General features: G+C 44.3%; 1 protein-coding gene across 2 annotated transcripts in view; it reads left to right on the top strand.

Annotated features, from left to right (window-relative positions):
• PLGRKT (plasminogen receptor with a C-terminal lysine) overlaps positions 1 to 12443 on the top strand; it is a 39768-nt gene that overhangs the window by 4404 nt on the left and 22921 nt on the right. The window contains exons 1-2 of one of the 2 annotated variants that reach the window (XM_004373478.2): positions 5984 to 6226; positions 9024 to 9110. In XM_004373478.2, coding sequence (XP_004373535.1) covers positions 9030 to 9110 — 81 coding nt within the window. In that variant the 5' untranslated portion in view covers positions 5984 to 6226; positions 9024 to 9029. Of the gene's footprint in view, positions 1 to 5983; positions 6227 to 9023; positions 9111 to 12443 lie in introns of those variants that run through there. The other variant, XM_023728593.1, reaches the window with a different exon arrangement.

The raw sequence follows: 12443 nt of genomic DNA, 5'->3' as shown, positions 1-12443 counted from the left end.
GGTTGGATGGAGTGTTCTATATATGTCTATGAGGTCAAGTTGGCTGATTGTGCCCTTTAGGTCTTCTGTTTCCTTGCTGAGTTTCTTCTTAGTTGTTCTGTCCTTTACTGAGAGTGGTGTGTTGAAGTCTCCTATTATTACTGTGGAATTGTCAATTTCTATTTCTGTGCTGTTAAGAGTTTGTTTTATGTATTTTGGATCCCTGTCATTGGGTGCGTAGATGTTTATAATGGTTATCTCTTCATGATGGATCATCCCCTTAATCATTATATAGCATCCTTTGTCTTTTATGGTGGCTTTTGTTTTAAAGTCTATTTTATCTGAGAGTAGTATTGCCACTCCTGCTCTTTTCTGGTAACTGTTTCCTTGATATATTTTTTTCCATCTTTTTGTTTTTAATAAATTTACATCTTTGTTTCTAAGGTGTGTCTCTTGTAGACAGCATATTGATGGATCCTGTTTTTATCCATTTTTTCACTCTCCATCTTTTTATGGGTGCATTTAGGCCATTTACATTCAGTGTAATTGTTGATAGGTGTGAGTTTATTGCTGTTATTTTGTAGTGCTGACATTTTCTTTGTTCCTCTTACTCTCCTGTGCTGAATTCCTTTTGTTTGTGGATTTTTGTTTTTACTGAGACTTTCTGTTTTTCTTCTTTATTTTGATGAGTAGGTTTGTTAACTTTCTTTATGGTTACCTTGAAATTTAGCTTTATCTTCCTAGGTTTGAACCAGTGTATTACTACTTGGTATCGCCTTGCCTTCCTCTTCATTAGACGATTGTATGCCTACACCGTTTATTCCCTCTTTTATTGTTCTGATGTTGTTGTCATTTACAGATTAACCTTTATGGTTCCCTGTTGTAATTCTTTTGGTTTGGATAGTCCTTGAGAGTTCATTTCCTAGGTTGGTATCTGGCTAGTACGATCTTGCTGATGTTGTTTGTTCTCAGATTGAAGGACTCCCTTTAATAATCCTTGTAAATTTGGTTTGGTTTTTACATAGTCCTTTAATTTCTGTTTATCTGGAAATATCCTAATTTCACCATCATATTTGAATGAGAGTTTTGCAGGAGATATTATTCTCAGCTGGGAATTTTTTTCTTTCAAGGTTTTATATATGTCATCCAATTGCCTTCTTGCCTGCATGGTTTCTGCCAAATAATCTGAGCTTAGTCTTATTGTTTCTCTTCTGTATGTCTTTTCTCAAGCTGCTCTCAGGATTCTTTCTTTGTCTTTGGTTTTAGCGAGTGTGATTATGATATGCTTTGGTGATTTTCTTTCGGGGTCTCTCTTACATGGGGTTTGTTTAGCTTCTTGGATAATCAGTTTTTTATCTTTCATGATATTGGGAAAGTTTTCTGTTGGCAGTTCTTCAATGATCCTCTCTGTGTTTTCTGTTTTCTACCCCGTTCTGGAATGCCAATCACTCGCAAATTTTTGCTTTTGATTGTATCCCACGTAATTCTCAGGGTTTCTTCATTTTTGTTCGTTCTTTTTTCTGATTTTTCCTCAGGCAGAGTTGTATCCAAGTGTTTGTCTTCAATTTTGCTGATCCTGTCTTCCATCGTTTCAAACCTACTCCTCAGCCCTTCTATGACACTGTTCATTTCTGAAATCTTGTTGTTTATCTTTTGGATTTCTGATTGTTGTTTTTGTATGATTTCTAGTTGTGCATTTATTTTAGCATTATGTTCTTGTTTTATTTTCCTGAATTCTTCCATTTTTTGTCTGTATTTTCCATGAATTTGTCTGCCTTTTCCATGAATTTGTCTATTTTTTCTTCATTTTGTCTGCTTTTTGCTTCAACTCTTGGATAGCTCTGAATATTAGAGATTTGAATTCCCTGTCAGGTAGTTCTAGTGCCTTTTCTTCTACTGGAAAGTCATCTGGTGTTTTACTTCGGACTCCTACTGGAACCATCCTGTCATGTTTTTGTATACGTTTCGATATTGTCTGGTGTCTTCGGACATTCAGTAGTTATTTTCCTCGTTTATTGATTGCAGATTTGTTTTTTTTGTCGTGCTTTTTAGTTTTATTTGGTTATGTCTGAGCAGGCAGGCTGTGTGTTGTTTGCTATTTGCTCGTCTGTGGGCATGATACTTCTCACCTCCTTTCCAATGGGCAGGGTCAGTCGCTCAGGTATGGTACAGCAGGGCAGGTCCAGCTAAACAGGAGTTGCTGGGATAAGTTGTTTGTGGCACATACTAGGGCTGACAGGGTGGGTCGGGAATCATTGCAGGGTAGGTTCCGGTAGGCTGTGCCTGTGCTGCTTGGGGTGTGATGTTCAGCGCACGGTGCAGGTAGGCAGGAAGGAGGGGGGAGACTGTGATGTGTGGAGCTAAAATGGGTATGGGAAAGAGGAGAGAGAGAAGAGAGCAATAGGAGCCAAAAACGTACAAAAAAACAAAATAGAGTGTTAAGGGAGCTTGCCATTGGAGTGGACAGATGAGACACTGAGAAATGGAGAAAAACAAAAAGTAAAGAAAAAGGGTAAAACAAATAAATGAATAAATAAAAATTGGAAAGAAAAAAAAAGAAAAGCCCCCCAGGGATCCCAGTGGTGTGGCTGTGAGGACTGGGGAAGTTGCTCCCAGACCGTGAAGTACATCCTGGCTAGAAGCTGTAGAGGTGTCACACAGAGCCTGGTATTCAGAAGACAGGAAGAGAAGATAAGTATAGAGAGACAAGAAACTGAGAAATGAAGAAAGACAAAAATGAAAAAAGAGAGAGAAGAAAACAAAACAAAACAAAAAACAAAACAAAACAAAAAAACCAAAACCAAAACAAAACAAGAAAAAAGAAATGCTCCCAGGGATCCCACTGCGCCATCTGTGCAGCATAAAGGAGTTCCCAAGCCGTGCAGTACTGCCTGGCTAGAAGGGGCTCTGAAGTGGAGAAAAGAAGAACAAAACAAACAAACACATCAGAACAAAAAGAAACAAAAAAGCTCTAGGGATACCACCAACGTGGTGGCACAGTCTGGGAAGCATTTTCACAGTTGAGCTATGTTTCGCAGGAAGAAGCAAAAATGACACACGGAGCCAGGTATTTGAGAAAAAAGAGGGGGAGGTGGTGAGAGGTAAGGAAGAAATCAAAAGGAGCATAAAAAAGCAACACCAGCAGTCAACAAATGACACTCAGGGAGCCAGCTAGTGCAGGCAGGTGGAATCCAAGCAGCACCGGGGTGAAGCTGGTGCTTCCCAGCCAAGAGACTGTGGCCGCAGGAAGCAGAGGAGGCCGAGTGGGGGTGAAGAAGGGCGGGGGTGGAAAAGTGTGTATCACTGGTTACTGGTTGTTCTGTCTCCTGCTGGAAGCTCCGTTAAGCTGTTTTCTTGTACCCTCTGTTTGCCGATCTCTGATAGGAGTCCAAGATGGCAGATCCATGCTGTGTTAGCTGACAGGGGACCTCTGCATGTATCTCTCCTCGCTGTCTGTTCTCTGTCAGTTTCTTATTCCATTCGGTGCTTGGCTGAGCTCTTTATCTCTTTACTTGATGCTTAGGGTTTCAGGATTGATGTTTGTCTCTGTTTGACTTAGTTTTTCAGATCTTTGCTGTGGAGGGATGGCGTGGTGCTTTTGTTTATAGCACCATGTTGCTTGGAAGTCCTTTTTTTAAAAATGGTAATGCAAAACATAATTTCTGAAATTTTAGTGGTCCTGACTATTATTAGGTTAGTACAGTTATCTAATGATAATTATCAGTGCACGTGGGCATATCAACATGTGTCCAGAGAATCCTGGGCTTCATGTATGGTTCTCTTGGTCCTCATTGTGCAGACAAAACCCAATTTCCCCTGGGTAACCCATTGCCACTGAGTTGATTCTGACTCATAGTGACACTAGAGGACAGGGTAGAACTGCCCCACGGGGTTTCTAAGGAGCGGCTGGTGGATTCGAACTGCCGACCTTTTGGTTAGCAGCTGTAGCTCTCAACCACTGCGCCACCAGGGCTCCTTCCGCTGGGTAGTTGGAATCAATCACCCCAGCTGGATGAGTGTGAGGAACCAAAATAGCCCCGGGGCAGTTTTGGCTTCCAATTTAACAGAACCATAGCTGGCTCCTCTAGTGGAAGAATTTCTCCCTTTTGAACTAGGACTTCCGAACATGGTAAACCCAAGATTGTAGAAATGGTGTGCTGGACATTTTCTGTCTGTCCCTTCTGTCTCTGTGCTAGGAGGCTGTAGAATGCATCCACCTGGTCCCTTGTCTTCTGGCTTCCTGGTGGATCCAACCAGTGGAAGACATCAGGAGGATATAAGAGCGTGAAAGGACAGAGAGGTGAGTCTTTCTTCTCCACACTTTCCCTGTGTTCCTCTACAACTACAGGATCTCACCATGCCGGGCCACAGGTTAGCACTAACTGCTTTCCTCTACTGCAAAACACAGCTCCTGCTGGGTAGCCTTCTCCTACAGCCATCATTACAACTCTCGGCTGGTTTTAGGAACTGCTCCCTCCTCCTTAGCCTCTCGGGTTAGTAACAGCTCCCCACTGTTGCTAACTGCTACTATTTATCGAATACTCACTATGTGCCAGACACTGTGCTAAGTCCCTAAATATATGATCTCATTTAGTCCTCATAACTCAATAAATTAGATGGCATTAGTCCTACTAATAAAGGACATCATGCTTGGTAAAGTAGATGGTCGTCAAAAAAGAGGAAAACCCTCAACGAGATGGACTGACACAGTGGCTGCAACAATGGGTTCAAGCATAACAAGGATTGTGAGGATGAGACAGGACCAGACAGTGTTTTGTTCTGTCATACATAGGGTCGCTCTGAGTCGGAATTGACTCGATGGCACCTAACAACAACAGACCTACTGTAGAGATGATAAACGTGTTTTAGAGAGAATAAAGTCACACACAGCATGTGATGGAGCTGGGAATCGAATCTAGACGTGCTCATGCTGGCGTCTCAACACTCACCCACTCTTCCCTATCAGTAAGCTCTAGTTCTTGTATCAGTTGTGATCTTCCCTCAAAGAGTCAAAACTCCACGTGGCTTTGCTCCTATGGAGCAAAGTCACAGGACTGAGAACAGAACACTGTTGAAGTTCCCCCTACCCAGCCATTCCACAAACAGCAAGCGTCTGGAATGCGGGGCCTAGCTGCAGAATACAGATGGCGGATGCTGAGAGTGTCAAGGCAAGCCCAGCAGGCTGGTGTGGTGTTCATTCACTGAGAGGCTGGAGGCCTTCTTGACTGATGTGTGGTCAGCTAGGGCTAGCTCAGGGACCTTCCCCATGGACCATTCTCAAGGTTAGAACCTGGTGATGTCTTTGCTATTCTCCCAACCCATTTGGTAGCAAAGAGCAGAGCACCAACAGTTCCTCAAGTATTCTCTCAAGGAGGATATTGACAGAGGCTACAGGTCCTGGAGAGAGGCTTGGCTTACTCAAGTCAGAGAGTGCTGGAGGGGGTGGGAAGAAATGGATGTCTCTCAGAGAAGTGGAGAGGATGACTCTCCCTCAAAATGAACAACGAGGAACTCTGGCCAAGCCAGTTCTGTCTAGTTTCCTGGCTGTCCTTTTCGCCACCTTATAGTGGCATTTTACAGATGCGGGGTGGGGTAGGGGGGACTCCAAACGATTTTAAAAACTTGTGTTGAGATTGAAATGTAAAAAACAATTCACTTTCAACATTAAAACTATTCTGCTAGTAAAAAAGCCCCTTAAAAATGTTTATAACTATGGATTGTATATTTAAGTGACAGCCTCACACAAGACACATTCTCTCTTCCCGAAAAGAGGCCCAGCAGTGGCTGACGCATTTCTGGAAACTAGCATGGAGATGGCTCATTAAACTCTATCGAAGAAGCAGGGTTCCTCACACTCGCGGATACCTGGCAAGCCTTACCGAGGCCTGTGAGATCTCCATTCGGCTTCCTTTGGACCGCCCTCACAATCTGACAGCTTAGTCGCTGCGATTTTTAACTTCCGGCTTGGATCTGCTCCTCCACGACCTCTCCGCGCACGACCGGAAGGAAGAACCGAGCTGCTGCCTGGGTGCGGGCCCTTTAAGGAAGCCGAGGGCCGCGCTGATTGGCCGAGGCCCGGAGTCCCTTCCAAGGTCATCCACTCCAGAGCCTCTGCGGGCGAAGCCCGATCCCCGCCAACGCCGCCGCCACCACCGCCGCCGGGGGAGCCGCGGGCTGAGGCCGCCGGGGGAGCTGAGTCTGCTGTCTGGTCTCCGCGCCCCGCCGCCGCCGCCGCTGGCGCCGCGAAGTGAGTGAGCGACCGCGCGGGCTGGGGGCAAGGAGGGGCGGAGGGGGGTTTTTCCCACGGAGCTCCCGGGCCCAGTCCGCAGGGCCGCGCCGGGGGCCCTCTGCTCTAGAGCGCCGGCCAAATGCTGATCGGTGCTGCCAGCCTCGTTCCGAAAGAGCCGGCTCGTGTCGCGTGGGCTTGTGATCCCCGCCCTGGCTTTCTAATCGACGTGGGAAAAGCAAGCAGAGTGTTACCCACAAAAGCTAGCATGCCACTGCAGGGAATATCCAAGTGGGATTAGAGGACCATTGTTTTCTTTACAAATGTTTCCAACGGATATGAAAATCCAGTTGTCCACTCCTGTGTGCAGAAGAAAAACAAGACGTAAGGGATGGCAGGTGGCCTGAGCAACAGTTTCTCTGGTGTCACCTTTGCTTTCCACAAACCTCTATGGGAAAGAGAAGTGAATGAGACACCGCGGAGATCACTAAGAGGGATATATGTTGCTCTTGTCTGCAGGCAAGTTCTGGTCTGCTGGAGACATTCAGCGTGGGGTGTCAAAGTTCAAAGAAGGGAGAGAACTTCTGTTAGATGTCCCCATCCTTAGCAGGTGGCTGCTACCTTTGGTCACAGGGTACCTGAGTGGGGTAGTGGCAGTAGGGTGAAGGAAACCTCATGATCTCCCAGATTTGTCCATGGCTGTGTCTGGCAAGTCCCCACCTTGCCCCCAGTCCCCAATGTGCTGCTTCTCTCCAGTGAGTGGTTCGGCCTCCTGTGCACCCCTTTGAAGCTGACCTGGCTCAGAGGCCTCTCTAACTCCAGGGTGCATCCCTGGCCAGAACACAGGGAAGCTGCTGAAGTCTAGCTTGCAGTCCTCACTCACCTGGGGCACCTTCAGCAGGGATACCCATTCCACCCGACATGGAATACCCTTCCCCGCTCCCCGCCTGCTCCCCAGTTAGCCAGAACCCAGGATTTTCTGGTGAGGGTGTGGCCAACAGGAGATGGGTCTGGGCTTCCTACAGAGTACCGGTGAGTCCTGGGTATGAGCACTAAGGCCAGGCACTCTGACTTGATGTTCAGCAACTCTACTCAGCACCTACTACAACCAAAAGTAAAAAGGTAGTGGCAAGATTGCTGAGAGGATAGAGCGGTGGCAGCTTTTCCCTGAGTTTTGCAGGCTTCTGAAAGCAAAAATCAACAATTGATTGAAGGCCTTCTGTACCTACCCAATTGGATTAAGAACAAAATTTAGGGTTCTAGCCCACTAGACTTGTCTGCCCATGGAGGAACTTCCTAGTCAAGATAAGTAAGATAGGCAATACAGTGAAACCTGTGAGAGCCGGAACTCGATGGGACTGCCTTGTTTTTCTGGTTCTTGAAAGTGTTCTGCCTTTGACAGGGTACAGTCTTACCATTTTTTTGTCACTCTCTATTAGTGGAAAATATTTGAGTTTTCTTACTGGTTAAGAGCTACAGCTGCTAACCAAAAGGCTGGCAGTTCGAATCCACCAGGTGCTCCTTGGAAACTCTATGGGACAGTTCTACTCTGTCCTGTAGGGTTGCTATGAGTCAGAATCGACTCGATGGCAATGGGTTTGGTTTTTTTTGTTTTCTCTGACAGGTTTCCACCTTGCACAGTGTCATGGTTTGAATTATGTCTCCCAAAAAATGTGTGTATCAGTTTGGCTGGGCCATGATTCCTGGTACTGTGTGATTTTCCTGTATGTTGTAAAACCTGCCTCTATGAAGTTAATGAGGGAGGATGGGCGGCAGTTGTGTGAGTAACGCAGGACTCAGTCTACAAGATTGGATTGTATCCTGAGGCAGTGTCTTGAGATGTAAAAGACAGAAGTGAGCGGTGAGACAGGGGACCTCATACCATCAAGAAAGCAGTGCTGGCAGCAGAGCACGTCCTTTGGACCGGGGTCCCTGCGCAGAGAAGCTCCTAGTCCAGGGGAACACTGAAGACAAGAAGGCCGACGGAGAGAAAAAGCCTTCCCCTGGAGCTGACGCCCTGAATTTGGACTTTTAGCCTACTTTAACTGTGAGGAAATAAATTTCTCTTCGTTAAAACCATCCACTTGTGGTATTTCTGTTATGGCGGCACTAGATGACTAAGACACACAGGTTCTGGCTTTCTCAGGTTTTACTGTACAATGTATTCCTTTAAAAATTACATTTCCCAGGACATTTAAGTATGTTTATATATGTCCCCTTTGGAGAATTTCAGCACTAGCTGGGAGAGAACAAAGGTCCAGCTGGAGGGGGTCGGCAGAGGGATGTCAGGGGTGGTAGGAAGGATGGTGATATCCTAGCCCTGAGACCCCTAAACCCTCCTCCAGGGCCACAATGCAGGGAGCGCGGGGAAGCCTGTTCTCCAGATGCACAGTGCATCTTCTGAGCGAAGGTTCTCATCCAGCTGTGTTGAAGACGGGGATGGATGGTGTCACCCTGTCCCCCCCACAAAAAACAATTTTTAAAAAGTATTGGTTCTTCAAGATTTATAGTGGGGATAAACATTAGGAAACATGGGATCATCTGCTTTTGGAGCTGGGAAAGATTTTGGAAACCATCTAGCTCAACCAGCTTGTTTTAAATGAATAAATGATGGCCGGGCTGGGCAAGTTGGCCTGAGGCCAGACTGCTAGTTAGGAGCAGAAGCTAAACCCAAACTGTGTTCCCAGCTCAGAACTGTTTTCTTTTTTTACTTTGTCTTAAGTTCAGAGTAACCAAAAGCAGATCATATGAAGATACTGGGATACTGGGGGGCATGTAGGATATATTATTCTAAGTATCTTTGCTTTTTATATTGTAGGTCAAGATGGGATTTATATTTTCAAAATCTATGAGTGAAAACATGAAAAATCAACAGGAGTTCATGCTTATGAGTGCTCGACTTCAGGTACATTTACAATTAACCTATTTTGTTGGAGATGGAACCAAATAAGTTTTCAATTAGTAGTAAGTTAACACTGAAATTAAATCAGTCTCCAGACTATAAAAAGCCCCAAAGTTTTCTTTTTTATTTGCAACTTTGGTTTAACTTGTGATGGAGGAGAGTCACACTACTAGTTATAATGCTATCATCAGATCATCAACAAGCTCCAGTCTCCCACTGCTTTTTCTAGCTTTTGTTACTGAGGATGATGGATGGATAGCTATCCTCAGCAAACTATCACTCAGGTAAAACGAATACTTTCTGAAAGTGCCGCTAGATGGCACACCTAAACAAATCTTTTATCGCCCAAGTGGCCTGAAATTGATTTTGCTCTTGGAAACCCTGGTGGCGCAGTGGTTAAAAGCTGCAGCTGCTAACCAAAAGATTAGCAGTTCGAATCCACAAGGTGCTCCTTGTAAACTCTATAGGGCAGTTCTACTCTGTCCTATAGGGTTGCTATGAGTCGGAATTGACTCAATGGAAATGGGTTTTATTATAATATAGGATCAAAACTGGAAATGTAAACAGAAAGAACAAGAGAAGAAAAGATTCCATAGGTTCTTGCTGTGCTACAGTGCTATGCAGCCAAAGCAGTTATGGCCTCGTAAAGATTAGTCGGTGAACAAATGCTTATTCTTTTTTTAGTGTGTACAGTCAACAAACTAAAGACTGGAAAAAAAAAATGCATGAAAACTGGTCTTTGACTTGTATGTATTGTTAGAGTTTGGTGTTAAGGTAATTGATGTTTATATTACAAGTATAAATATATATATTTATAAACCAAGAAGTACAGTTGCCTAATATGTATAAAATAATGTGCTGCATGCTAAGCAGGATTCAGAAATGAATAAGGTGTGAGATTTACATTCACGGAACTTCTTGTCTGACTGAGTGGGGAGAGGGTGGGGTATGCTCCAAATAACCAGGTGGTTTTCTGTCTGTATGTGGCAGGCAGAATATTGCCCTCCTAAAGATGTTGACAAGGAACCTTGATGGCACAATTGTTACATGCTTGGCTGCTAACTGAAAGCTTGGCAGTTTGAACCTACCCAGCAGCTCTGCAGGGGAAAGACCTGGTCATCTGCTCCTGTGAAGATTACAGCCAAGAAAACCCTATGTGGCCATTCTACTCTGTCCCTTGGGGTTGCTGTGAATAGGAATTGACTCAATGGCACCCAACAACAACAACAGCAACAACAAAGATGTCCACATCCTAATCCCCAGAAAGGCAGCACTATTGGCATAGTGGTTAAGTGCTCAGCCGCTAACCAAAAGGTTGGTAGTTCAAACCCACCAGCTGTTCCAGTGGAGAAAGATGTGGCAGTCTGCTTCTGTAAGGATTTATAGCCTTGGAAACCCTATGGGGCAGTTCTGCTCTGTCCTATAGGGTCACTATGGATTGGGATCAACTCGATGGCAATGTTTTTTTTAATGCCTAGAACCTGTGAATATGTTACCATACATGGCAAAAGGGACTTTGCAGGTGGAAGTCAGGGAACAGACTTTGAGGTAGGATAATTATCCTGGATTATCCGTGTGGGCCCAGTGCATCCTCGGATTGCGTTTTATCATTTACTTAGTTAATTCAGGGTACTCAGTTAGTTCAAGAGAAGCAGGCATAAGCACTGGAAAAGCAACTTCCTTGTTCCAGGAGAGCTACACCAGATGAATTGCCTGCAAAGAGGAGCTGAGATAAGCCTGCCCCACCACTGCACACCTAGGAGGGGGTTTCCACCAGCGCTCCCTAGTGGACAGGAGTGGGGCCAGAAGCCCTGTCTATGGCAACCCTGAGTCTTGATAATGCTCTGCTTATGCTACAATAAGGAAAGAAGAAAAAGGAAAAAAAAAAAAGCAAAACAGAAATAATATATATCTATGGGTGAAGGGGACGTACTTCATAAGAGAAAGAGAGCTTCGTTCTGAAGACTCTGAGAAAGGGTGCAACTCTAGAAATACATACTTTAAGAATCAAAAGAAAGCTTTAGAAGATTGTTAAGTATCCTCAACAGGATACAACAAGCACAGCCTTTGTGAAGCAGGATGATACAGCTGGAAGCAGAAGGCAGAGTGAAAGCACTAGAGATTGAGTTGAAAAAGAAAAGCAAATACGGAGCAAAATCTCCAAGTGCTAATAATAAAAAAGGAGACAAGTGAGATAAGGAAGGATGGCGAGCAAACTGGAAATGCAATATCTGAATTAAAATCTGCTTAAGAGCTTGGCTGCTAACCAAAAGGTCGGCAGTTCGAATCCCCCAGCCACTCCTGGGAAACCCTATAGGGCAGTTCTGCTCTGTCTTATAGGGTCACTATGAGTCAGAATTGACTCAATGGCAATGGGTTATGGTTTTGTTTCTGGAGGTGAATAAAAAGCAGTATTAATACTTCGAGAACTCAAATAGTAAAGAGAGGAAAAAATTGGGGAAGACCTTCTAGAATGAGAGGGAAAAGGATAGAGAAGTGAAAATCTTAGAAGATAATATATGTGAAATATAGAGATGGAGATTTGTAGGCATTTCCAAGGAAAATTAGAACAAAAAGCATTAATCATAAATATAGTTATGGAAAACTTTCCAGAATTGAAGGAAAACTGACCATGTAGATGAAAGATACAACGTGCTCCAACTATGGTAGTGTCCTAGTATAACAGAAATACCACAGGTGGATGACTTCAACAAACAGAAGTTTATTCTCTCACAGTCTAGGAGGCTAGAAGTCCAAATTCAGGATGTCAGTTCCAAGGGAAGGCTTTCTCTGTCGGCTCTGGAGGAAAGTCCTTGTCATCAATCTTCCCCTGGACTAGGAGCTTCTCTGTGCAGAAATCTCAGGTCCAAAGGACGCACTCTGCTCCCGGTGCTGCTTTCTTGGTGGTATGAGGTCCCCATGTCTCTCTGTTCCTTCTCTCTTTTATATCTTAAAAGAGATTGGCTTAAGACACTATCTAATCTTGTAGATCTCATCAATATAACTGCCTCTAATCTATCTCATTAACGTTATAGTGATAGTATTTACAACAGATAGGGAAATCACATCAGATGACAAAATGGTAGACAAACACACAATATTGGGAATCATGACCTAGCCAAGTTGACAGAAATTTTTGGGGGATGAAATTCAATCCATGACAAGTAGTAAAAAGAGATGTACTTTTAGACACGTACTGGCAGGTTGCGCTTTGACATTACAGCATTCACTTATCCATTTAGTACATTTCTACTGAGTGACTGCTATGTGCCAGATGAGTTAGGTGTTAGAGATACTTTGGTAAATGACACAGTTCCTTCTTTCAAGAAGCTCACA

The sequence above is a fragment of the Trichechus manatus genome, unplaced genomic scaffold (genome assembly GCF_000243295.1).
Source record: "Trichechus manatus latirostris isolate Lorelei unplaced genomic scaffold, TriManLat1.0 scaffold00025, whole genome shotgun sequence".
Lineage (NCBI taxonomy): Eukaryota > Metazoa > Chordata > Mammalia > Sirenia > Trichechidae > Trichechus > Trichechus manatus.
The sequence above is the reverse complement of the archived record's forward strand: the minus strand, read 5'-3'. Positions and strand labels throughout refer to the sequence as shown.